The 27,178-nt window shown below is 45.0% G+C and overlaps 1 protein-coding gene across 1 annotated transcript in view; it reads left to right on the top strand.

Annotated features, from left to right (window-relative positions):
• LOC134346709 (complement C4-like) overlaps positions 1-24,507 on the top strand; it is a 130,318-nt gene extending 105,811 nt beyond the window's left edge. Inside the window, exons 31-41 of the mRNA XM_063048264.1 lie at positions 726-785; positions 5,371-5,464; positions 7,716-7,860; positions 10,684-10,786; positions 12,989-13,063; positions 14,331-14,433; positions 16,152-16,241; positions 17,504-17,596; positions 20,204-20,287; positions 22,913-23,045; positions 23,963-24,507. Coding sequence (XP_062904334.1) covers positions 726-785; positions 5,371-5,464; positions 7,716-7,860; positions 10,684-10,786; positions 12,989-13,063; positions 14,331-14,433; positions 16,152-16,241; positions 17,504-17,596; positions 20,204-20,287; positions 22,913-23,045; positions 23,963-24,104 — 1,122 coding nt within the window. The 3' untranslated portion in view covers positions 24,105-24,507. The remainder of the gene's footprint in view (positions 1-725; positions 786-5,370; positions 5,465-7,715; positions 7,861-10,683; positions 10,787-12,988; positions 13,064-14,330; positions 14,434-16,151; positions 16,242-17,503; positions 17,597-20,203; positions 20,288-22,912; positions 23,046-23,962) is intronic.
• Positions 24,508-27,178: the final 2,671 nt, after the last annotated feature.

Below are 27,178 nucleotides of genomic sequence, written 5' to 3' on the forward strand. Positions count from 1 at the left end.
CTCCAGGAGGTGCTGCTCGAGAAGGCAACTTGTATCATCATTAATCTTCACCATTCAGGCCATGCCGTCTCATGCCAGCTTCAAGCACGAGGTCCAAAAACAGCTACTGTACATCCCTTCACCCATTCAATCTGCAGATCTGTAATCAGAGTCAGGTTTAATATCATCGGCATATGTCGTGAAACTTGAAAACTTTACGGCAGCAGTACCATGAAATACATGATAAGATAGAGAAAAAAACTGGACAATAAGCGCATATGTGTCTATTAAATAGTTAAAATAAATAGTGCTAAAAACACAAGAGTAAAAAGGGAGTGAGGTAGTGTTCATGGGTTCAATGTCCATTTAGAAATCGGATGGCACGGAGAGGAAGAAGCTGTTCCTGAATCACTGGCTGTGTGCCTTCAGGCTTCTGTACCTCCTGCCTGATGGTAACAATGAGAAGAGGGTATGTCCCGGGTGGTGGGGATTCTTAATGATGGACGCTGCCTTCCTAGGGCACTGGTCCTCGACCTCAGTATCGCTAAACTATGACAACTTTGACCACTTTGCACTTCAATGGACTTTTGGAATCTGGTCTTTCTCGTTTAGTGAATGCGTAATTGATCGCGCTGTGATTTATGTGACACTTTGTGTTTGTGATGCTGCTGCATCTTAGTTCTTCATTGCACCCGTACAGACAGGTACACATGCTAATACACTCTCCTTTTACTTACCTTTTACAGTTCCAGCTGGGTGACAACATCAACATCGAAGTGACTGGCACGGGAAATGGAACACTCAGTGTGAGTAAAGGTTTTCTAGACTCTAATTTTATTAAGTTTTAAACCATGCCCAGAATGGGGTCAGTGGTGATGCCTGTTGGCCATCACCATTTTCCTTTAAGAAGCTGGGCGACGAGTTGTTTCCTTGAACAGGCGCAGTGCTGCTGGGAAGGAGTTCCAGGACTCAGTGACACTAACGGATCATTGACTTACCTACAATTCAGGATGGGGTGTGACTTGGAGCAAATACGCCTGAAGTTTCTGGCTGGCGGCAATTCTTTAGTTTTGATCTTGGATCAGTTTTCTTACTACATTTTGTCAGTAAAGATTTTGGCAGGTGTACCCAACGAACATCAGCACTTGGATGTGTCTGAGAAATTGGAGGCACCAACCTGGACCAGTTGTGGCAAGTAACAACCTTTTCTTGTTGTTCTACGCTGTGTGTTTGGATTTGAAACAGAGTTTTGAAGTGTTCAGATGTTGCTGTGTCCAGCTTGGTGGATGTGCAAGCTGTAGTGGTGGTCTCCTGAAGTTTTCGACCCTTGGTTCTGTTAGAAATGCTGAGGAATTGAAATAATTACCTCTGTCATTGAAAAACTGAATTGAAACTGCCATTGTTTTGTGTTGTTTGCGCACTTGGACGTCAAAACGTGTTCAGCTGGAAGCAGTGACCTTGAAGCTAAGAGAGAAATTAAATGATCATACCATGTTGAAGGTCAGCTCCCTGAGGGAAATGAAAATATTTACAAAGTCAAAGACCAAGTCGTGATAACTGATAAGTTACAGGAAGGGTTACACAGTGTGTCTAATGTGAGTGGAGCAGGTTCTGTTGTTAGTGAGATGTCCTGTGCATTGGTTCGCATTGAAATTAAGGCTGATTTAGCTGTTATATGCAAGGCAACAAATATTGACGGATAAGCAGGCCTTGGAGAAAAAGGTGAAACAGCTTCGAAGAGACAGGAACAGCTTCAGAGAAATCAGGAAGAGCAGGCGGAGCAGCTTAAGTTGCAAGAAGGAATTGTAGCCAAGATGGCCAGAGTTGAAGTGCCGTGGACTGCAAGTGGTGTGGGTGCTCGTGTGTCGACATGGAACGGAGAAAATCCAGCATGCTCAATGTCAAGCTGAATTCATCTGAGGGTCAAATGTCTATGAGCCATGAGTTTGAACCCCAACGCCTAGTTTATTTGCAGCCTGCACTAAAGAGTTACTCCAAACTTATGCAGTATCCAATAGCGCAAGCTGCTTTGGAGAACACTAGTTTGCAGTTTGTTGGCACTCGTGTTTCAGATGATAAAGGTCTAAGTGCTGCACTGGAGGTCATTAGGACACAAACAGAAACAACAAGCACAGTGATGCATCAACAATACACTGCCTCTTTGATTAAAAGAGAGATTCAAATCTTCGATGGTGATCCACTGCGGTATCATTCATTTTTGAGGGCTTTCAGGAATAGCACTGAAGGTTATGGTGAGCATCTCTATTTTCTTGATCAGTACCCTGAAGTTTACCCTAGAGAGCTTGTCAAAAGTTGCCAGTGGGCCAGCCCAGAGCAAGGATATCTGAAGGCCCAAGCTTTACTGCAGGAACATTTCAGTGATGAGTTCAAAACTACATCAAAAAGGATCTTTCTTGGCCCCATATCAAATCAAGATGTGAAAGCTCTTTAAGACTGCAGTCCTTTCCTTAGAAGTTGTTGCAATGCCATAGAAGACGTGCAGGCCATGCAGGAGTTGAGCATGCCTGCTAATACGAAGAATCTCATAAATCACTTGCCCGATGAACTTTGGAAAGAATGAGATCAGTGGTGCACGAGCTGCAAGAGAGGTACAGCCATAAGGTTACATTCACTGACACTGTTGATTTTATTGAAAGGCAAGTGGAGACTGCTGCACACAGTGTTTGGACAGAAATACACTGCTACATCACTGGCAGTAAGTAAAGGTGTGAACAAAACTGGGTCACAAACTCGTTTTCAAGCTAAAGAAAGCAGCTTTGCTACTATGCTGGCTACTGTGGAAAGTGAAGACGAACCTGAGCCCAGAGCTGATGAAAAGGTTGCAGATTCGAAACAAGCTATGAATAGAGGAAACACAGTGGCAAACACTGCCTTCATATCTAATGGTCTTGCGGGGCTGGTGATCGTGATTGTAAACTTCCCATAATCCCAGTTCAGGTGAAGCCTAAGAAAAGTAACAAGACAGTGGTTACTTATGCTTCCCTAGATCAAGGAAGTACACCAGTGTGTTGCCCAGACAGCCTCGCGAACAAGCCCAACCTGACAGGAAAAGGAACACGCATTCTCTTACACACAATGGGTCAAGAGAACATTGTGGATAGCTACGTTGTTTCTGGGTTGAAAGTGGCTGGCTTAGACAGTGAAAGCTATTGTGAACTGCCTAACACAGGGATCCCCCATCAGAGAGATCTTCAGGAAAGGCCCCACCTGGAACATGCTTATTTGCCGGAAGTTGAGTCAGAAATTGAGCTGTTGATGGGGATGAATGTACCAAAGGCGTTTGATCCATTGCAAGTGATTCACAGTGTTAGCGATGGACCATATGCTATCAGAACAGTGATGGGTCGAACTGCTGATGGACCATTAAAAGGAGACTGTGATGGTAGAAGAGACTACGCTTGGCCAGAACTAACAGGTAATGGGACTTCAGTTTTCAACTTGGATGAGCTTTGGCTTTAGTGATTTGAGACAGATCTTCCTGAATGCAGTCAAGAGGGACAACCTGGTTTGGCAGAAGAAGAGCAGAAACCAGGACGGGTGCTTACCAAAAGAGGACAATTCTGTAAATCAAGAGGTCAGGTAGCATCTCTGGAAAAGAGTCACGCAAGTATAACAGCTCCGTCTGAGGTGGCATTTGTTTTAATTTTCAAAGAATTCAAAGTACTTTTATTATAAAGTACTGTACGTGTGTATTATACAACCTGAGATTCGTCTTCCCACAGACAGCCATGAAACAAAGAACCATAGAACGCGGTCGAACAAAAAAACATCAACCCCCCCCCTCCCATGGGCAAAACGAAATCTAAGTCCTGCAAATAGCAACAAAAAAGATGAGGGAAGCATAGAATATGAAACACAAAATCAAAAGGCATATTCAGTTCAGCTCAGTGTTGCATATGTGCAATCCGACCTGATTCAAAATTGCCCAAACTAGCTAAAAGGGAGTGACCGGACAAACTATGCTGGCTGTCAGGGGAACCACACCTTATCCATTTACCCACGTCTTTCTCTCTAACCAACTCACCCCAGATTCCCATCAGGCCTCCACCACCCAGGCTTTCCCATTCACTCACACATCATGAACAATTTAGAGTGTCCACTGAACCCACCAGTAAGCTCCCAAATTTGGGATGTGGGAGGAAAAGCCCTCCCTGCCACCCAACGTACCCACAAGGAGCGCTGGCATAAGGAAGCAGCATCCACCATCAAGGAGACTCAATAATCAACAATCCCCCACCGACCATGTTTTTTTTAATCTCACTGTTGTTGCCATCGCAAAGAAAGTAAAGGAGCCTTAGGTCCCAAACCACCAGGATCAGGAACAGTTATTGCCCTTCAACCATTAAGCTCCTGAATCAACGTACATAACTTCACTCACCTCACCCTGAACTGATCACTCAACACAACACAAGGTGTCACCTTCAAAGACTTTACAACTTCTTATGCACAGTGTGTATGTATGTATGAAGGGATCTATCTGTCTATCCATTGACCTGTCTATCTAATCTATCGATCTATTTATCTATCTGTCTATCGATTTGTCTGCCTATTGATCAGTCTATCCATCGACCTATCTGTCTATCAATCTGCCTGCCTATCAATCAATCTATTGATCTATGTAGCTATAAATCTATCTGTCTCTCATTTTGACTATCTATTGATCTGTCTATCAGATTTTTCTATTTAGTGATCTATCTATCAATCTGTCCATCCTTTTGTCTATTTATCAATCTGTCTATCTATCGATCTGTCTAGCTATCTATCAAACTGTCTGTCTATTGATCTGTCTATCAGTTTGTTGATCTATTTATCGATCTGTGTAACTATCTGTGAATCTGTGTATTTATCAATTTGTCTATCCATTGATCTATCTATCGATCTGCCTTTTGATCTTTCTATCTATTGATCTATTTATAGATCTATGTACCTACCAATTTGTCTACCTATCTATTGATCTGTCTATCTATCCACCCACCCATCTACTTATTTATTCACTTATTTATTTATTCATTTAATTTTTTTGTTGATTAATTTGCTGCATTTTGAAGTTGCACATTTTCTTTGTTTGCCCACTGGCTGCTTGTCAGTCTTTGTCCTGTGTCGGTTTTCATGATTCTATTATACCTCCTTGTTCTACTATGGATGCCCGCAAGTAAATGTACCTCAGGGTACTATATGGTGACAGATACAAACACGGATTATGAATTTACTCTGAACTTTGAAAGCAGAGCACCAGAGGGACTCCCAGGGACACCTGAGCTGAGGATTGAACGGGGTTCACTGGAGCGTGAGGCCGCCAGCGTCACAGTGAACAAAATTCAGGTGTTGTAGCTCACTGCTTTAATTGAGATTTTTTTGTGGAATTTGTAGATTCTGAAATCGTACCACGTTTTGGAAGAAACGGGAAATACCTGTGGCTATTTACGGCTGGAAGTAAAGGTCCGAGGCAAGGTGGACTACGCAGGTGAGGAACTGAAGGCATAGTGTGAAAGGTTTTGGTGGAGGAGGAGATCACTGGCATTTCATGTGTCCGCTGGTTCAATGATGGTAGGCCCCACCCTCCCTGTTCCTCATCTCTGCCACTCGTCTACCTTTTACAATTATTTACGGATCAGCTTGTACTCCATTTCTGAGCCTGTCATCCTAAGTGAGGTTATCACTTTTGGCAGTGTTGAATAGAAAGGGTGGGGAGTCATGTTGCAGCAGGTTAAAAGTTAGGTAAGACCATATCCGGAGTATTGCGTGTAGTTCTGGTCGCTGCAATACTGCAAGGATGTGAAAGCTCCAGAGAGTGTGCAGAAGAGATTCACCGGCATGTTGCCTGGCTTGGGAAGCACTGGGTTAACTGCGAGTAGAAGTTGGAGACACTCTGAAGTGTCAGAGTTTGAGGTGTGACTTGATAGAAGTTTATAAAGTTATAAGATGAATACATATGTCAAAGTTCTTTTCTCTTCTACCATTTTATTTAAAATGTCGAATAGGTTTAAGGTGAGAGAAGGAAATTTAAAGTAGAGGCATATTTTTACACAGAGAGTGATAGGTGCTGCAAAAGGAGGTGATCAAAGCAGATACAGGCACATTGAACAGGCAGGGAAGAGGGTAGGGGTGCGGCTGGATCATGTGCGGGCTGACGGGATTAGTTACACTGGCAACATGGTTGGTGCCGACACAGAGAGACAAAGCGCCTGTCCTTGTGCTGTCCTGTGTTCCATGGTCTGTTCCAGCAACTCTCCCAAGTGAAACGATGTTCCCCCTGCTCCAGCCTCCTGTCTTGGGACAACCTTTGAGGAAACGCTCAGTGCGGCACTTCTTTTAACGGTGGGTACATTGGTCAGGATCTTAGCCATCAGGTCTTGGCAGGAATAAAATCACAAGTTGCTAGAAATACTCAGCAGAGCAGGTGTAGAGGGTTAGAGTGAGCTCATTGCCTCATGTTGGAGACCTTGTGTTGGAATTCTCCGCTTGCTGGTCCACCCCTTTCTGTGTTCAAGGATGACCAAGGCTTCCAGCGGTATGTGTCTCTCTCGCTCTTTATCTCTGTGGTAAGCTACACCATGAGGGGTGGTATTTTCATCAAGGGTGTGTCTGTACTTGGAATGGAAGTGGTCCAGGTGGATACATTAACACTTAAAGGGTACTTGGGCAGCTACATGGGTAGAAAGGATTAGATATGGGCCAAATGAGGCAAAAGGTGTCTTAGTTGGCACTGACCAGTTAGGTTTCTGTGCTGCATGACTAATTGTCGTTGTAAACTTCTTTCTCCACCACACAGCACCAGGGCTCAGGCAAATGAATGAATAGCTCATCATTCTAATGACCCTGCGTTCGTAAATCACAAGGGCAGAAGATCATTCAGCCCATTGAGTCTCTGCCAGTTCACAGAGCAATCCCATCAAACCCGTGCTCTCAGTTCCCTGTAAAGTATTCTCCCTCACAGACGTTAACTCCTCAGCATCACTTCCAAGATCCAATAAACTCACTGACCCACGTGTCATTGCAATGTGGGGAGGCAACTGGAGCACCTGGTGGGAAAGCTATGTGGTGACAGGGTGAACGTGCAGACTCCACACACCTCCGCCAGAGGTCAGGATTGAATTTGAGCTGCTGGAATTTTACCCAGTTTGGTAGCATTGCCTTTAGTCAAGAACGAGAAGCTATAAACTTAAGCTCAGCGGGAAAAGATTAATTCGGAACCCTAAGCAACTTGTTCAGCCAGAGTGTGGTCCATATGTGGAGCGAGGTTCCAAAGGAAGTGGTTGAGGCAGGTACCGTATGCCTGATTGGCTGAGTGTGGCATCTATGTGCGGTGAAGTGAAGTGAACCACAGGAAGAGTGTGCACCTCAAGCCTCGAGACAGCAGCCACTGGAGTGGAGTTGAGGGGCCAGATGCAAAGCACACCCAGAGTGGCACTCGACTTTCGCAAAAAGGGTTGGGTTGCAGAAAACTGAGTGTGGGCTGCGGGATGGGATAGATACAGTTGTGCCAGAAGTTGACATTGACTTGATGGGCAGAATGGTCTGCTTCTAAGCTGTGAGGAAATATGTGTACGATGGCTACAAGCTCATCTCCGAATCCAAGATCCTAGTGTCAAGGTGCATAAGATCAAAGGTGAGCTCACAGGCAGAGGGAAGACCTGGCTGAGCTTCTGGCTGCTTTTAAACTCTCTTGGTGAACTGGAATACTTTCACTAACAGAGACGTCTCCTTTCCTGCAGTTACTGACTACTTTGACTATGAATACGATTTTCCAGCGGATCAACCGGTCAGTGGGATAGGCTGGTTCGACCTACGATCCCGAAGCAGGAGGCAGGCTCCAGCTGCAGACAACGCCGAGGTCCTTTATTATGAGGTCTGCTTCTGGTCAGTGTCACCAATCCTCTATCACAGGGAACTTTGGATCAGGAGCAAAGGGAACGCAGTGGTACCGCGATTGCGTTTTGGGGTCAGTTGTTCAGGGATAATAATCAGTTAGTCTAAAATCAAATATTATGCAGAAGTAGTGAGTTGTAAAGAGCTCCACAGAGGCACAGCTAGTTGAGCCTCCACCTCATAAAGATCCAGTTTCGAAACCGGCTTCTAGTGCTGACCCTGAGGTGATGTGAATTTTCTGGGGTGCTTTGGTTTCCTTGCAATTCATTAGCTTAATTGTCCACTGTAAGCGGTCCCTGGTTTGTGGCTGGGTGGTAGAATGTGGGAAAATTTGATGGGATTGTGGGGAGAATACAATGCGACCGGTACTTGATAAACGTGGTGGTGTCATTTAATAGTCCCGTTTCCCTGCTGCGTGACTCTGTGACTCACTCGCTGTGTGGGAGCACACTGGGTTCCCCATGAACCTGGAGCCAATTGCTTTGCATGCTGACCACGGATAGGATGCTGTCCCAGGTGCACACGGTTCGCGGGAACAATAATCAGTGTGTTAGCCTGCTGCGCACTTGCACAACCGCAACACAGAACCCACGGCTATTCGATGTCCTGACCGCTCCATCACGCTCAGCTACACCAGTTCAAAATCCCAGTAACGTAAGAAGCAGCAGAGATCTGTGGACTCAGCCCAGTGTGTCACAGGCACATCCCTCACTGGCAGTATCTTCATCTGGCGTTCTCCCAGGCAGGCAACGTTCATCGTCAGAGATCCCCACATGTCACATTGCAATTATTGTACGTTGTATCAGGCAGGAGCTCTGCTGGTGTATGTACCACTCCAGCCTTTGGGAGCTGATCTTTTCCAGCCAACTCCTTGGCCAGTCAGTAGGAGAGGGTGAGAAATGCCAGGCTTTACGCTAACTTTCAATCACTACGCATTAACTTCAGTTTATTTGGTAAATTAGTAGGTTTTGGAGAAGTTCACAAAGTGAGGCAATGCGACACTGGATGGTTTTGGAGGCTGAGTCAGAGGTACGGGTTCAGCTTATTAAATCAGTAGGATCCATCAGTTACAGTGGTTAGAAAAGCTGTGCGTCATCCCTTTTCCCCCATCCTTACACTGACATTCTCACAGGTGACTCTGGATCCCTGAGCCACACACACCCATGTGCATTTCAGCAGGTAATACATTTAAGGGATTTCTCAGGTGACACAAATACTGGACTCATTAGTAATGATAATGTCCCAATGAATAAATTCTCCATTACTCTCCAATGATCTAACAGTCTTGGGATAGTGGTGCCAGCTATTTTTGTTGGACTGTCAGATGTTACTACCAGAACACCTTCAGCTCACTTTTTCAGATGTCACACGAAGGGCCTCGGCCCGAAACGTCGACTGTACCTCTTCCAAGAGATGCTGCCTGGCCTGCTGCGTTCCACCAGCATTTTGTTTGTGTTGCCTGAATTTCCAGCATCTGCAGACTTCCTCGTGTTTGCGGAGTATTTTATTTGATTGATACTATGTCAGTTACGGGGTCCCAGTGAATCTGAAGATCAGAATCCGAATTAGAACCAGAATCAGGTTTATTATTATCAACACATGTAAAATTTGTTGTTTTGTGGCAGCAGTACATTGCAATACATAATAAAAATATTATAAGTTGCAATAAAAACTAGTGCAAAAGAAGAATAGCCAGATAGTGCTCAGGGTTCATGGGCTGCTGTGGTGGCAGAGGGAAAGAAGCTGTTCCTAAAACATTGATTGTGGGTCTTCAGGCTCCTGTTAATAATGAGAAGAGGGCATGGCCCGGATGATGATGGACTTGTTGAGGCACAATCGTTTCATAATGTCTGTGATTGTGGGGCGCATTGTTCTCATGATGGAGCTGGTTGAGACAACAACCCTCTTCTTCCTCCTGCAATACTTTTCAGTGGGGTTTCCGCACCAGACAGTGATGCAGAATGTTTCCCACAGTACACCTGTTACAGTCTTTGGTGGTGACATACCAAATCTTCCAAACTCCTCACAAAGTTTAGCTGCTGCTGTGCCTTCTCTGTGAATTTAAATTGGTCCCCCCCACCACTCCTTCCCGTGTGTTTAAAGAGAGAGAAAAGGAAAGAGGTCTCCAGTAAGTTTAAAGGGCATGTAGGAAACATCACCCACCAACCCAGATGCTTTGTCATTGCGATTTCTGAACCATTGGAGGTTTACTAAACGTCATTGCTTTAAAAATCAGATATCAATGTTCCAGATTTTGTTTCATCCTGCTTTTCTGCTGTACACAAACCTTCATCTGCAGTACAGTACCTTCCAATCTGTAAAGATTAATTGACCTGGTTAGAAACTCCCATAATTAATTGCTTCGCACCTTAACTTAAACGATATTGCGCAAAGATCTGAGAAAGCCGCCTAAGCCCCACACACACACACACACACACACACACACACACACACACACACACACACATATGCTGGAGGAAGTTTCGAGAGCCAGGCAGCATCAACGTAGGGAAATATACAGTTGATGTTTCATTTCTTGGCCCAAGATGTCAACTGTTCATTTCCCTGCCTAATCTGCTGAGTTCTTCCAGCATTTTTTCTGTGTGTTGCTCAAGATTTCCCGCATCTGCAGAATCTCTTGTGTTCCTCTAAGAAGTGTTCTGCCATTGCATTGAGCAAGGTTTGTGGGTTGTCTGCTTGCGGTTGTTCAGCTTTGCATTCACTATCTCTTTGTGTCTATAGTAACTGATTTTACTCTGGCTCAGGTACCAATGGCAGGAACTAATTTAGAATTGATTTGTCTGTTTCCCAAAGGCACGTGGCTGAAGGAGCCTCTGGGGAGGAACCCTCAGGAATGGCAATCGTGGACATCTCCTTGCTTAGTGGATTTGAGCCAGATGGGAGTGATCTGGAAAAGGTCAGGATTTCTTCCTCCACTAGGGTCTGATCAGAATTGTGTGTAATCGACGACAGTCTGGAGCCAATTCCATCTCTTTGGAGCAATGCAATCTGTCTGTATTTCTATTGTTTTCCCTTGCCCAGACCTTTCTCACCTACATCTGGGATACCTAGCATTCTTCAGAACATAAAGACATAAGGACATATGAAATAGGAGCAGGAAATGTCCATCTGGGCCTGCTTCTCCTTTCAATAAGCTCTGGCCGGGGACTCAGTTCCAACTACTTTCCTTTTCCAATTATATACCGTATATATTTGATGACCTGTTTCACTGTCCTCCCCCCCCCCACCCCAAACTGTTTGATCTCCACCAGGAATGTCCCATCATTGTACAACCCCATTCTCCCACCAGGAGGGTCTAGATCCTGTCGCTACTTTCTGCAGCAAAGATCCACCAGTGCTTCGTAAATCTTTTTCTGCACTCATTCCAACTTAGCCGCATTTGCCTGTAACAGGGTGATCAAAACTGGGAAAATACAGTACTCCAATATTGCATCACCAGTTTTGTTTTTAACAGCTGGAACACCATGTCACAACTCCAACCGTCAATGTATTGACTGATGAAGACTGGCATGCTAAATGCCCTTTTCTAACTCCCCCCCCGCCCCCCACCCTCCCCGGTTACCTGTGATGCAGCTTTCAACAAACTGCAAACTTCTACCCCTGAGTTTCTCTGCTTCATTCTACTCCTCAGTCCCCTACCATTCATAGTATATGTATATCTTCACTGGTTTGACTTTCCAAGCTTCATCACCTCAAACTGCACTGAAATTTACTTGTCATTCTTGGGTCTGCTTCCCTAAATAATCAAAAGGGTCTGGAGAGGAAGTGGAAAGAGGTTGCCAGAGTGAACATGTTGAACAGTGGAGGGGCTGGAAGGGCTCAGATGCATATAGTCATCGAGTTGTACAGGACTGGAGCTGAGCTTTCAGTCCATCAGACTGATCCTCATCCATCTATATTAATCCAGCTTGCTTGCATTAATTTGATACCACTCTGCTTTGCCATTCAAGTACCTATCCAGACATTTCTTGAATATTGTTACTGTTCCTTCCATCATCACCTCCTCTGGCAGCTCTTTCCAGGAACCAACTATTCTCTATGTGAAAATGATAACCCTTCACATCATTTTTAAACCTTTTCCCTGTCACATTATAACTATGCGCTGTAGTTTCTAGGCAATACTACATTGAGAAACAGACACTGGCTCTCTAACCCATCCTATTCCCAGTGTTTAGTGATATTGATCCAAAGGGCTGCTGATGTTGTTGGCTAGCTTCCATTTATCACCCATTAGCTACTCCACTGAAGGACTCCTGTGGTCAGGAATGGGGTGGTTCCATGGAGCTTCCAATACTTGATCAGATCCCCGGATTTTTTTGGCCTTCCAGCTGAGTTCAGAGGTCAGGAAGGTCTGATATCACCTGCCTCCCAACCTGTGACTGATGCAACTCTCAGGATCAATTGACTGATTCTGGTTCTTTGAACTCTTTGGAGGAACCGTGAGTACTGTGGCTCGGATACTAAACCAGTAACCCAGAGGTCTAGATTAACAATCAGAGGCAATGAACTTGAACTCCGTTAATGAAATAATCCTATAATTAAGAGGCAGGAGTCAGAGATGATAACTATGAAACTACTGAATGCAAAAACTATCTGATGCACTGGCATTCTTCAGGATAGGAATTAAGCCATTTTCAACTGGTCCAGATGCATTAAAAAACACTTAGGATAAAGGAGTAAAGGATATAAAACCGGAAAATGTTGGAAACACTCAGTAGTCCATGCAGCATCTGTGGAGCGAGGAACAGAGTTAATGTTTCTGTTACTACCAATTAAGTCTTTTAGGAGTTGATGAACAAAATGGTGGAAACACTGTAGGGTTGGCAACGTTGGTGGGAGTCGCTCCTATTGGAAACATTGTCAGTTTCTCTATAGATGCTGCCCAATCTGCTGAATACTTCAGCATTTCCAGTATGTAATTCAGAAATCTGTCAAAGAGGATACTAGGAAGGTTGGGTTGACGTGAAGGGGGCCTGTCGGTAAAGATTCAGCAGGCCACTGATCACTGTATTCAACTACATTGTAAAGAAACACTTATTTGTCTGCAATGAGCGGATCGGAGTACGCTATTAATACGAGGAATATTTTTATTTTTCAGCTATCAAAGCTTGTGGATCGATACATTGATCATTATGAGTTCAAAGATGGCAGAGTACTGCTTTACCTGCAATCGGTAATAACAGTCTGTAGTGTGTGTGCGTGTGTGTATTCGTCTTTCATTTGTTATATAGTATTTTATGGGTTTACCCCTCTCTGTTCCGGGCAGTCTTCTAGAACCTTTGGAAAGTCAACGTTCCTTGTGGGATCTCCAAGTCACATACACTGGAGTCCTGGGAAATTCCACCTGCGTGGAGAAAGAGGAAGTTCCTTCAGTTGCCTACAGACGGCAAGAACAGACCCAACTGCAGAATGGTTTGGGGTTGCTTCCCAAGGTCACTGAGTGAGACTAGTGTGCAGGGGAGACTATGGCAATGCTATGTATCAGCAAAGTAATGATGGACACACCATGTTAAGGCAATTATGAATCATTCTGCAATCACAATTGTGTTTGTCATGTTATATATGGAAGATGAAGTTGGGAGATATTGTGAATGGCAGAACGAAATCTATTGCATATAGTTTAAGTCAAACCAACTGAGATAATTTTTATCTGCAGGGAGATGTATTCAGTTGTTGTCTTAATAATAATATTTAATGAACTTAATCATTGGAATATAGGGAGATTTAATCAGCATCACACGTCAGTACTGAACTTAACTTGTGTCACAACACAAATAATTGTATTAGTGCAAGACTGGAAATTGGTCACACCTACTAACATACAGTGGGAAATTTCTGATTACGCGCCGTCCAGTCAGACCGTAATATATTGAAGTAGTAAGGAGAAAGCAGTGCAGCAGCTACAGACCAAATGCAGTACAGGTGGACAAACAAAGAGCCACGGGCCATGGCGAGATAGACTGGGTGATCAAGAATTCATCCAAGATTCATAGCCAGGCTCATGTTTGGAAAGACTGATGTATCACCAGGGACAGAAGGAACTGGCACAGGCAATCTACTATATCAAAATTAAATCAGAACTTACATTAACATGCCACTGTCTCAAGCTGTCTCCTGCAAAAATGATCATTACTCAGAAAGGTAGAAATGTGGGGGAAAGTCCTTTGCCACCTGGAGTGCATCCTGGGTTCAGTGGGAGTCATTGCTATTGTTGATAGGTGAAAGTGTTTGGAGGACAGTGGGTTCACCTCAAAAACGACCCACATATCCTCCGCTTATTTCACTGGGTGAGCAGTAAGTAGTCGAATAAGAGGCAAAGGCATGATAGGATGAGTCCGATGGGCTAAATAGCCGCCTTCTCTCCCTGTATCCACAGAAAGTCTGTTCTGAGAGCAGGTGTTCAGCCAGTCTCTGAAGCAATTTTGACGTTCCTTCTGCAGGTCACTAAAGACAAGGAATGTGTGGCCTTTGGCGCAAAGCAGATAGTTCCAATTGGATTGATCCAGCCAGCAAGCGCAGTACTTTATGACTATTACAATCCAAGTGAGTACATTTGTTTAGTACGAAGGTAAGGTCTCACCACGATGAAAGTGAATCACTCCATCTGGCTGGCAGCCTACTGGACAGATGATGAGATGCACAGGCCGATGGGGGTCAGATGTCAATTGCTCCCTGGTGATCAATGGGAGCTGATACCGAAGCACTTGTGGTCTTGGACCAGGAGGGGCTTGCCTGCTTTTACCCATTGTGTTTTTAAAAGTACAGATGGTGGCACTGAGCCACAAAGTACAGAAGAAAATAGGAGATGGCTGCTTGGCCCCTCAAGCCTGCTCCCCCACATTCATGGCTGATCTGCTGCAAACCCTTAACTCCACTCTTGCGCTAGATTCCCCGAGCAATCAATCCCCCAATCTTTCTAAAACTCCATCTAACTCTGCTTTCGATACTTCTGTAGGTCCACCACCATCCAAGGCAGAGATTCGCCATCTCCTGAGAGAGAGAGAGTAATTTTCTATGCACCTCAGTTTTAACTGTCTCCCCATGATCTTGTAACTATGACCCTTCGTTTGATACTCTCCCACGGATAGAAACAACCAAACATCCATCTTGTCACCCTTTGGAACTATAAGTTTCAATAAGATCATACCACATCCTTCTAGACCCTGAAGAATATGGATTGTTCAGCATCTCCTGAAGAACTACCTTCTCATCTCTGGAATCCTTGTGCATGAGATACGAGCAACTTAACTGATGCATCAGTTACTGGGACTGTTCTCTGTATCCAAAGCATCTAAGAGAATAATTACCCGAAAGCTGACTGGTCAGGAATGTGTTCATCCAGTGCATGGATATTCCAAGTGGCCCATCCCAATATTTTGTTAGAAAGCAGATATGTGTGAATGCTGCAAAACTGAGATAAAGTCAGAGTCAACACCTCAGGCCAATGATCTTCATGAGAACCCCTGCACAGTATATTGGCACTAATGGAGGCACAGGAGACAGCAGATGCAGGCTTTAGACCAGATGCATTAACGATTCCTTCTCCTCCCCACAGATGCCGCTTGACCCACTGAACTCTTCCACCAGATTGTTATACTTTGATAGCAGTTTGTGTACATTTGTGTTTGTGTGTGCGTAGGATGTGAATGTGAACATAAACGTGTGTAACCACACATGAGTGTGATTTTATGTGTGTATGTAGGTGCATGTGTGGGATTACGTAGATTTATGTGGTGTGTGTACTTATTCATGGGTATGCATGTTTGTGTGTATGAGTATGTGTGCATGTGTTTATGAGTGTGTGTATATACATGTGTCTAGGTGTGAGAATGATCATGTACATGACTCTGTTATGAGTTTGCATCTGAGTGCATTTCTCATTCTCAGAGTGCATGTCTGTGTGTAGTTCTCATTCTCAGAGTGTGTGTCTGTGTGTAGTTCTCATTCTCAGAGTGTGTGTCAGTTTGCATTTCTCATTCTCAGAGTGCATGTCTGTGTGCATTTCTCATTCTCAGAGTGTGTGTCAGTTTGCATTTCTCGTTCTCAGAGTGTGTGTCTGTGTGCAATTCTCATTCTCAGAGTTTGTGTCTGTATTTCTCATTCTCAGAGTTTGTGTCTGCATTTCTCATTCTCAGAGTGTGTGCCTGTGTGTTTGAGTACGAGTGCATTTGAATGGATGTGTATGTGTGAGTGGGCCTGTATTCACAATAATGAAGTACATTGTTTCATGCTTTTCTGACTGTCTGACGTTTGGGTTTTAGGTTCCAAGTGCACTGTATTTTACAACGCTCCTGAACAAAGTGCAGTGGTGTCAAAACTCTGCCAGAATGATGTTTGTGAATGCGCTGAAGGTAAGCTGCCTCCAGGTAGGGCACAACACTTCCTCCGCTACCCACCTGTGCCTTTCAGATGTGGACGTTCTGCTCCTGCATTTGTGGAGAGATTGAAGGTGGTGAGGGTTTGATGGAGGCGAGAAAGTGCGTAGTCTGAGAGAACAAACTTTACCCAGTGATGAAGGATTGAAGGGGATGCAGATTGAGATGTCCAAGTGGGAAGCAGGTGTTTAGGACTGTAGGACAGTGTTGAGAGAGCAAAGGACTGAGGCTCATGGGATTGTCCTATCAAACTGTTGGCAACAGGGGGTCAAGTGGCCTCATTAGCTGCAGTACTATTATCTGACAGTTTAAGTAAGCACATTATACTCGAGATCTTGGGGGCTTTGCTTCATCAGGTACACCAGTCCCACCCACTGCTATTGTGTTTGGACAAGTCAGATGGTTCGTTTTGATGACTCGGTCAGTAACGGCCCAATTTCACATTGGTGAAATACGCCCGAACGGATCGGGAGCTGGAGCGAGAATGAGTCCAATCTGCTGTTCAGTGAGACCTGGCCGTGACTTCAGCTCCTCTTGCCCCTCCGGGATTTGAAAGGGAGCTGAAGGGCAACTTCTTCACACGGGAGTTGGTGGGGGTATGGAAGAGAGACAATAACATTTAAGGAGTACCTGGAGAGGTTGGGAGGATTACAACCAAATACAGGCAAATGGTCTAGCTTAGTTAGGCACCGTGTTTGGCAGGGATGAGTTGGGTGGAAGGCCCTGTTTCCAAGCTGCACTTTTCTCCGACTCGGTTACCCTGCCCTTCGGTGACTTTTGTTTGCTCATGAAGAATGTATAGACCTAAAGCAACTCACACTGGTTTCCACCCCTCTTTAAGAGAAAGTTCCAGACACTTACAACCCCCTCAAACCCAGTCTGACTGTCCCTTCTCCACACTGAGTGGTCATAGGCCCGGGATTGCCTGGAGTGAGGGGGAATGTTGCTTGCCTTCAGAGATTCCCAGGAGCAGGCTCTGACTACCTGATGGTTACCTCCTGTGTCAGAGATCGTTGTATGGTGTGTTTCAGGACAGGAAAGAAATTTCACCTTATCCCTTTTCCATTTGGGTGTTCCTCAAGGGGAAACATCTTCTCCACATCGAGACTGGGAAGATCCCTAAGGGCAGACTTGCCCTGTTTCTGCCCACGCCTGTTCCATAAGGAAGTCATTCACTGGAGAGACCTTCGGTCCTACCCACGACACCTTGCCTTCTACTGACCTTTGTTCTTCTACAGGGAAGTGTCCTCGAGCAAAGAACACCTTTAGCAAGGATATGAAACGCAGCTACCGAAAGGAATTTGCCTGCTACAGCCCGATCGTCGACTACGGTAAGAACCACTGACTCCTCACACGGAGAACGCTGGGACTGGAGGCAGGGCACTTACCCAGCAGGTTGGACAGCTGAAGTCATTCCTGGTGTTTCCTGGCAAAGTTCGGGGTTTTCAGATCCTGCAGCTCGCGGCATAAAGGATGTTGGTTCCTCTCCTGTTCTGGGTTCTAAGGTGGCAGAGGGAGCCAGAGCGGGAACTACAGATCACTCCCCAGAGGGAGTCTGCATGTGGCTCTTTGTTAAGGTGATGTTTGACCAACTTGAGGTTGCTATGATGTACGATGTAACAAACTCCAGTTGAGGTATGGTGAGGTAATGTACAGTGAAAACCTAGCTTGCATGAACATCACTCCTACAAACACACACACACACACACACCCACCCATTGTTGGCGTAAGAGGTGGTTCGTAGTGTTCTGTTCCTGAGCTAAAGTTGTGTAGGTCAGTTCAGGAACTTGATGTTTGCCGCAGACTAGATGCTGCTGAACCTGGGTGATGTAGGACTTCAGACTTTTATACCCCCTGCCTGATTACAGCAGCAAGAAGAGGGCATGACCGGGTTGTAGGGATCCTTGTCAATAGAACCCACCTACTTGGGGCAGTGTTTCCTGTTGATGCTGTCAGTGGTGGCGAAGGCTGTGCCTGAGATTGGCAGGGCTGTGTCCACTCTCTGTAGTCTCTTACTGTCCTCTGTGTTGGGATTGCTGTACCAATCCGTAAAGCAATCAGTCAGTATACTGCTCTCTCATTCACACAGGTACCACCGATACACAGTGTGACCCCATTCTTAATGCTCCTTCTCCACACTGAGAGTTTGTGGGCCATAGAATTCCAGGAACCAGCGGGGAATGTTGCATTCTTTCTCTGAGCCCATCCTCGTTTCTTTTTCTCCATCCTCCTGGAGATCTCTTCCCATTACGGAGTTTGGAATAGAGTGTGTGTTTCAGGAGACTGGGTACAAGGCATGGGGGAACTGGCCCAGCAGTGTTGACTGGATGTACTTAGGACCTCAACGCTGGGGATATGAGCCTGGGTGAGGACGCTGACATTGATAAGTTATCCTTCCAGTTCATTCGAAGGATGCTCAGAGAAGCTTGCAGACTGAATCTGTGTGTTAATTTCTAGATTATCCCCATGAAGAACAGAGTGAGAAAGGAATATTGAAATATGTTAAAGTGTCCTTAAATACAGATTGGTAGATGCATCTTACCTGATCAGGTGATCCACACTGAAAGCCATGATACCCAAAATAAAAATACTGTGGACCAAAATTATTAATTCCTTTGCAGTTCATCCAGTCAGCTAGCAAGCAACAGGGCAGCTAATCGACTGGCCAGGGAACAATGTGGCATCACCCTCCTGGGACACGCAGTGCCTGATGGCCTTTGACTGTAGTGCAAGGGAATAACTCATGGGAGGTTATCCTGACACCTCGCACGTACAAACTGAAGCTATATGCAGGACTGTGAACGTCCTTTCAGCCCATCGAGCCCATGCCTGCTATCCGCCTTCCGACTGCACTCTCCTCACTGCAGCAGGGATTGTACGTGTCTGCCCGTTTTCGAGGTCTGGCTCTCATGTGGGGCCCAGTGGCCCTCAGGGCCCAGACCACAGGACTGGTGTTGTGGAACAAGTGAGTTCATTCTGACTGATCTTACTGTGAGCACCAGGAAGCCCTTCCAGTGGGAGCACAGAAATGCCTCACTACCCCAGAAATTGCCTGCACTTTACGGCAGACGCATTACAATAGTCACCTGCAGATCTTTCTGTTTCGGAATATACTATCAGGTTCCTGTTTTTCCCCTTTGGATTGTGATCATTATTTAAAGATACATGTGCAACAGTACCCCCAGCCTTCCTGTCACTAAGGACTCTTCCCTGGCCGATCTGAATGCAGAGAGGAATTTGCGGACTTATCCCTCTGTCTAAATTATATCCTTTTATCCCCCGTGACCTTGCATTTCTGGTTACATTCTAACTCCACTCTGAGTATATTTGTTCTAGTTAATTCCGACTTGCACTCTGAGCACTTCTCCACTCTGATTTTTGCACTAAAGTAACCTTCAAGCTACCTATGCTACTTTGACTCAATCTCCTATAATCATTGATCCCCTTTTCCAGGAAGTTAGGCACTTGGGTTCACCATTTTATAAACTCTCACTTGTTCCTGGAGATTCCTTCTTCACCCATTTTATTCTGTCTACCTTCCCGTCAACTCCCCGGCCCCCATATTTTACCCTTCAGCCTCACACAAGGTGTAACCTGCCAATCTATAGAGCTGGGAAGGATAAAGAGCACACAGAAAAATCCCAGAGTCACTGGGATAGTTCGCAGACTCCTCATAGACAACACATGAGGTCAAGATCGAACCCCGGTTACTGGAGCCGTGAAGCAGCGTATTTACCAGCTGCAACTCTGTGACGCCCCAATTTTTTACCGTTATTTGAGTGTTTCACCAGCGGGCTAATAATTTCACCATTAACAAAATGAAACACAACAATAAAACAAAGACATATATTACATATATTCATAAGCCTCACATGAAGAAAACTCGAAAAGTTTAGTATTCACTTTATAATGATTGCCTTTCTGTCATCTTCTTCTAGCCTACATAGTCAATGTGTCAGCTGAAACCACGATAGGATCCTTCAAAGTCTATACAGTCACAGTCTCCAGCGTCATCAAACTGTGTAAGTTAATGTTTAAATTCAAATTCAAGATCAAGTTTATCATCATCCGAGTGCAGACATGTACACAACTGGACAAAAGGTTGTTCCTCTGGGGCTGGGGGAAATCATGGTGCAAACAATGAAAAATCTCTTCTTGGGCCTCCAGCCGGTTGCAGGTATCGATTATAACTGACATTTTGATGAAAAGCTCTGTCATCTTCTTCAGATGCCAGATGCACGGACGGAAAGCTGAACGTTCCAGGGGTTCACTGATTGTAACGTGGTAAAGAGGGAAGTACCAGAGGTGGGGGAACTACATCACTAATAATCTGGGAGCTGCGGTCGGAGAGGGCAAACTGGAAGGCTTATCCACTGAGGGAGTAATGGGTAGAGCTCAAAACCAGGAAAGAGACAATCACTGTGATGTCCTCCCAGTAGCCAGTAGGAGAGAGAGGAACAGGTATGTAGTGAGATTATGGAGAGACACAAAACCATCAGGGTGTTGTAGTTGGTGATTCTAACTTCCCTATTATTGACTGGGACTTCCTTGGTACAAAAGGATTAGATGGGACAGAATTTGTTTGGTGCATCCAAAAGGGTTTATTGGATATTAGAGAAATAGGAATCTGGGGGACTAAAGCCGGGAACTAAACTGGGCCCCGTATGAAAGGAAAGGTGTCCTGGATTTGGAGAGGCTGCAGAGGAAGTGTACACGGATAATCTGGGGAATGAAAGGGTTAACATATGAGGAGCATTTGGTGTCTCTGGGCCTGTACTTGCTGTACTCGAATGGGAGGGAGGATCTCATTGGAACCTACTGAATACTGAAAGGCATAGACAGAGCGGAAATGGAGAGGATGTTTCCCCATAGTGAGCAAGTCACGGACCCGAGCGCACATTCTCAGAATTGAAAAACACCCAGAAATTCTTTAGCTGGAGGGTGGTAAATCTGTACAGTTCATTGCCACAGATGGCTGTGGAGGCTAAGTCATTAAACATTTTTAAAGCGGAAGTTGAAAAGTTCTTGGTTAGCAAGGGTGTCAAAAGTTACAAAAGCAGGAGAATGGAGTTGAGAGCGAACATAAATCACCCATGATCAAATGGTAGGACAGACTCAGGGGGTTGAATTGCCTAATTCTGCTCTTATGTCTTATGGAATTGAAGTAGGAAGCATTAAGAACATCCATGATTTGGCCAACTGGCCCCAACTACCACTATCCCTGATGTCCTTTTTGTCTAAGAAGTGCCTGATATTAGATGCTGCATGTTTCTGCCTTTTCTGTTACCACTCATTTTCAGCACTCTCTTAAATCTTTGGCCTTAAGAGCTCAGATTATGCAGGGCAACATTTCAGGAGGATGGACTGATGACACCTTGACATCAAACGAAGCCTCCCGAACATGACCAGCTCAGGCATCTTGAGAATCTCTCTGTAATGGACGAGATGAATTTGGGAAGTGGCAGTGCAGATGGAGTTCAGAATCCAATTCAGATTAGCTTATTGGCACGTTCACCCATTCCCTTGAAGTTCCTTGTTTGCATGAATCTCACAGAGTAAACAGCATGTATGGTGATGATAGATATAGTGATGGCTGCCATCCAAAGTAATGCAGAACAAGATGTTGAGATGATAATGGAATAACTGAGAGGGGAAGAGGTAAGAGTTCCAGATCGTGGCAGCACCACTGGGAAGGGAATGCGATAGAGGGCATTGGCTCCTGGAGCCTGAAAACTGCAGGGTAGAAACTTTTTTTAAAAATACTGTTCATTTGAGATTACAAGCTCGTGTACCTTCTCGCTGAAGGTAGAACAGGGAATAGCCATGGTGATAGGTATCTTTGTAGTCTTCCTGAAGCAGTGCTCTGTGAAGATGGACTGGACAGAATGAAGAGAAGGAAAGGGCAGTTTTGCCCACTTTCTGCATGTCCTGTCAGTCCAGAGCAGAGCAGCTGGTGTACAAGGCTGAGGTGCAACCCATCAGTGTACTTTCGGTAGGGTAACTGTAGAAGTTTGAGTGGATCTTCATGGACAAGTCAAATCTTCTCAGACACCTGAGACAGTACATCTCATGATGTACTTCCTTGAATCATGGGTTTAAAAGGACCCATCTGCTCAGGTCAAGGAAAGATTCACAGCTGAGAGGCTGTTTCTCGGGCAGGAGACTCCAGTTCTATTGTTTGAAGGTCAATTAAAGGGGCCAGCCATAACCGAGAGTGTTGAGTAGAATACAAGTCTGCAGACACTGTGCTGGTCAAATGGGGCTGCTGTGGCTGGGAATCTGATGCTTACTATAGACTGAAGGGCCTTTTTCAGTGCTGTATTGACTTCACGGAAAGTGAAGGTTTAGGTTACTGGGCAGCCAGAGACACAGCTGGCAGAGCCACTGCTTCACTGCACTAGTGACTGGCTACTGAAATCCAGTGCAGTTCTGTGTGGGATTTACACAGATTCTACCAGCCATCAACACACTAGGAACAATTTGCAGTGGCTGGTTAACCCAGAGAGAGTGGAAAAACGCCATTCTGGTAGCATCCAACATTGGGATTTAACCTGGAGCTGAGGCATAGTATTTCTTCCATGATGGTCTGAACAGCAAGGAGCTCAGTAGAACGACTCTCACACAATCTGTCTTCCCCTCCCAAACAGTGGACGACTTGCTCCTCAGTGCCTCAGACCAACGGAATTTTCTGAAGCATCTTTCCTGTCGGCTTGAACTGAAGATTGGGAAAACCTACCTCTTGATGGGGAAGGATGGAAAGACGAAGGATTTGAACCGAAAGTAAGAAAGTTTGATACAAGCATTCTACGTTGTCACTTGCTGGGAGACATGTATTTCAGAAATCGAAACAGGAGGCACTCAGGCTACATGGTGTGGGAGGGATAGTAGAACAATACCTTTAACCTGAAATGCGAAGTATTTCTCTCTTTCCTTAGACGCTGTCTGACCTGTTCAGTGATGAAACATTTTCTGTCTTTATTTCGGATTCCCAGCATCTGCAGTCTCTTTGATTTCATTACGTGGAAACAAATCTGCTCCCCACCCCAAGCTCTGCTGGGGTGTATCACTGAGGTGCGAACCCAGCTACATTTCAATGGTCCACACTCTTGCCTCCATGTCAAAGGCTTGTCGGCTCCAGTCCTCACTTTGGAAGGAGCAGCCCAGAATCCCAGCTGACCGTAGAGTGTGTTGTGGGGGGAGGACTGCTTGGCCATATGGACGGATGCTGGGTTGGCACTTAACTAGAACAGAAGTATTATCCTAAGTGCCCCAGGTCAACTTCAGCCTTGACAGACATACTTCACTAAAGAAAGGCATCTCATCACTACTGTGTATAGGACCGTATTGTCAAAATCTCCAAAGAGGATCGGAAGATCCAAACAAAGATGCAGATACTGGAAACCTGAAATAAAACCAGAAGATACTGGAACTACTCACCAGGTCAGGAAGCATCTGTGAAGAGAGACACAGAGTTATCATTACAGAAATTACCTGATCTGAAGGGCTTTTTCTCCCCCAATATTTTCCACTGTTACTCTAAAAATGATTTCATTGGCCATATAGGATGCCTGTGTGCCCTGGGGCTGTGTACCACCTTCTGGATCTGTTTTTGCTTTGCACATATCATGTTCCATGCTGTAAAACTCACCTTGTGCTTCCTCCCTCTCTGTTTTCTCCTTCTCTCCCCCACCCTCCAGTATGCAGTACATTCTTAACTCTGAATCTTGGATTGAAATGGTCCCATCCCACGAAGAATGTAAGGGCTCGAGCCAACGAAGAAGTTGTGATGGATTTCACAGTTTCATTACTGACCTTCAAATGGAAGGATGCCAGATATAAGTGTTGGGCCCTCTGCTGCTCCCCTCTTGTTGCTACACGGGATGCATGTTCTCAAATAAAGCACTCAACTATTCAATGACAAACTACGTGCACAAACAGTAATTAAATATTTGATTAACATGTTGAGCTGTTACATTTCATAGAACAAGTGATGTAACACATTCAACAGACACATTTACACCCAGACTTATTCTACAAGATACATATATATCTCCCTGCCCTCTTCCCCACGCACAGTCAGGTAGCACGTGTCCTTGTAGATATATCTGGGTTATGTTGAGCTGAGCTGGTCTGTACCACAAATTAATTTGGGCCAAATCAATCACATTTAATAGTAATCACAGTCATAGTCATACTTTATTGATCCCAAGGGAAATTGTTTTTTGTTACAGTTGCACCATAAATAATAAATAGTAATAGAAATATTAGTATTACTATGAGTAAATAGTAAATAGCTTATTCCAATGTTTCTGGAAACGCAGGTGTGGAGGGAGCTTCACCCTCTATCACTACTATATTCTTATTGTCTTGGAGGTGTGTGATGGAACAGTGCACAGAAAACTTCACCCTGTATCTAACCCATGCCCAGGAAGTGTGTGAAAGGAAGGTTTCCTCTAGGTCTAACTGGTACCTGTATGTGTGTCATGGGAAATGCAGGAGTAGCTATTCTCTGGGAATGTGTGATGGAAGAGCACAGAGGGAGCTTTAATCTGTGTCTGACCCCGTGAGTGCAGGAGATTTACTCTGTTCTAATGCATACTCCCCTTTCCTGGGACTGTTTATTGTGATAATGTAGAGGAAGTTTCACTGTCTGTATCGTACTTTTCCCTGTTTCCCATATGTTTAATTATCTATCCGCTTTATTCAACTTCATCTGACCTTCTTTGGTGTTCGTGTCCATTCTGATTTTGAACGGAGTTTTATTATAGTCAATTAGAACGACGATGTCCTCTGTATCCATCATTCAGCCTATGTGGTACCCATTAATGCAGGAAGATCTCCATGGAGTGAGCAGAAGCTAGTCATGAATTTATCTTGAGAAAGAGAGCCGGAAAGGGACCAGACACTATTCTCATAGAATTTTTTGAGGATGTAACTAGCAGAGTGGATAGGGGAGAACCAGTGGATGTGGTATATTTGGATTTTCAAAAGGCTTTTGACAAGGTCCCACATAGGAGATTAGTGTGCAAACTTAAAGCACACGGTATTGGGGGTAAGGTATTGGTGTGGGTGGAGAATTGGTTAGCAGACAGGAAGCAAAGAGTGGGAATAAACGGGACCTTTTCAGAATGGCAGGCGGTGACTAGTGGGGTACCGCAAGGCTCAGTGCTGGGACCCCAGTTGTTTACAATATATATTAATGACTTGGATGAGGGAATTAAATGCAGCATCTCCAAGTTTGCGGATGACACGAAGCTGGGTGGCAGTGTTAGCAGTGAGGAGGATGCTAAGAGGATGCAGGGTGACTTGGATAGGTTGGGTGAGTGGGCAAACTCATGGCAGATGCAATTTAATGTGGATAAATGTGAAGTTATCCACTTTGGTGGCAAAAATAGGAAAAGAGATTATTATCTGAATGGTGGCCGATTAGGAAAAGGGGAGGTGCAACGAGACCTGGGTGTCATTATACACCAGTCATTGAAAGTGGGCATGCAGGTACAGCAGGCGGTGAAAAAGGCGAACGGTATGCTGGCATTTATAGCGAGAGGATTCGAGTACAGGAGCAGGGAGGTACTACTGCAGTTGTACAAGGCCTTGGTGAGACCACACCTGGAGTATTGTGTGCAGTTTTGGTCCCCTAATCTGAGGAAAGACATCTTTGCCATAGAGGGAGTACAAAGAAGGTTCACCAGATTGATTCCTGGGATGGCAGGTCTTTCATATGAAGAAAGACTGGATGAACTGGGCTTGTACTCGTTGGAATTTAGAAGATTGAGGGGGGATCTGATTGAAACGTATAAGATCCTAAAGGGATTGGACAGGCTAGATGCAGGAAGATTGTTCCCGATGTTGGGGAGGTCTAGAACGAGGGGTCACAGTTTGAGGATAGAGGGGAAGCCTTTTAGGACCGAGGTTAGGAAAAACTTTTTCACACAGAGAGTGGTGAATCTGTGGAATTCTCTGCCACAGCAAACTGTTGAGGCCAGTTCATTAGCTATGTTTAAAAGGAAGTTAGATATGGCCCTTGTGGCTACAGGGGTCAGGGGGTATGGAGGGAAGGCTGGGTTCTGAGTTGGATGATCAGCCATGATCATAATAAATGGCGGTGCAGGCTCGAAGGGCCGAATGGCCTACTCCTGCACCTATTTTCTATGTTTCTATGTTTCTATTCTTCATGGCTCAGTGTCGGACACAGGAACAGACCAAGTGAGTTGGTCCTCACACTGGGTAACAAAAGATCAGGACTATGGGGCTGAAAGAGCAGCCCCTCCAAATACTCAAAGAAAACCCGAAATCTCACAACATACTGGGAAAGTGTCGTCTCACCTCTTCAGAGACCTAGGTTAATCCAGGGCTGTATGGATGATAGGCTCCTTCCTTAAGTTCCCATTTGCTTTTCTGGATGGGTACAGGTACACACACACACACACACCCCTACCTGCTTCATCTGGAAGGACTGTTTGTATGCCCAAATGCTGGGAAGGAAGGAGGTGAAGATACAGGGACTGCATCTCCTGTGGTTGCATGGGAATATGTCACAGAGTGGGCACTGGTTGGTCACTACTGAAAACAAAACCCTGGACAGATAATACTTCATCCCAATCAACAGCCATTAGTTCTTTGGTATACTAAGAAAGATTTTCTGCTGGTCCAAATAATTTTTAAAAATGAACCAGGAGCTCCACCATCTGCTGAGGGCCGGATCAGAGGCATTCATGTCTCGCAACCAAGTAAGTTAGAAGAGGTCCAGGTACGATCTCCAGAGAGCCATCTCATGGGCAAACTGGCAATTCCGGACTAAGCTTGAATCAATGAAGGGTGCTCAACAGCTGTGGCAGGGCTTGAATGATCTTACCTCTTCAAAAGTGAAAAGAAGTGGCGTAGGTGACAATAGGGCTTGACTCCCAGATGAG

Source organism: Mobula hypostoma, chromosome 5 (genome assembly GCF_963921235.1).
Source record: "Mobula hypostoma chromosome 5, sMobHyp1.1, whole genome shotgun sequence".
NCBI lineage: Eukaryota > Metazoa > Chordata > Chondrichthyes > Myliobatiformes > Myliobatidae > Mobula > Mobula hypostoma.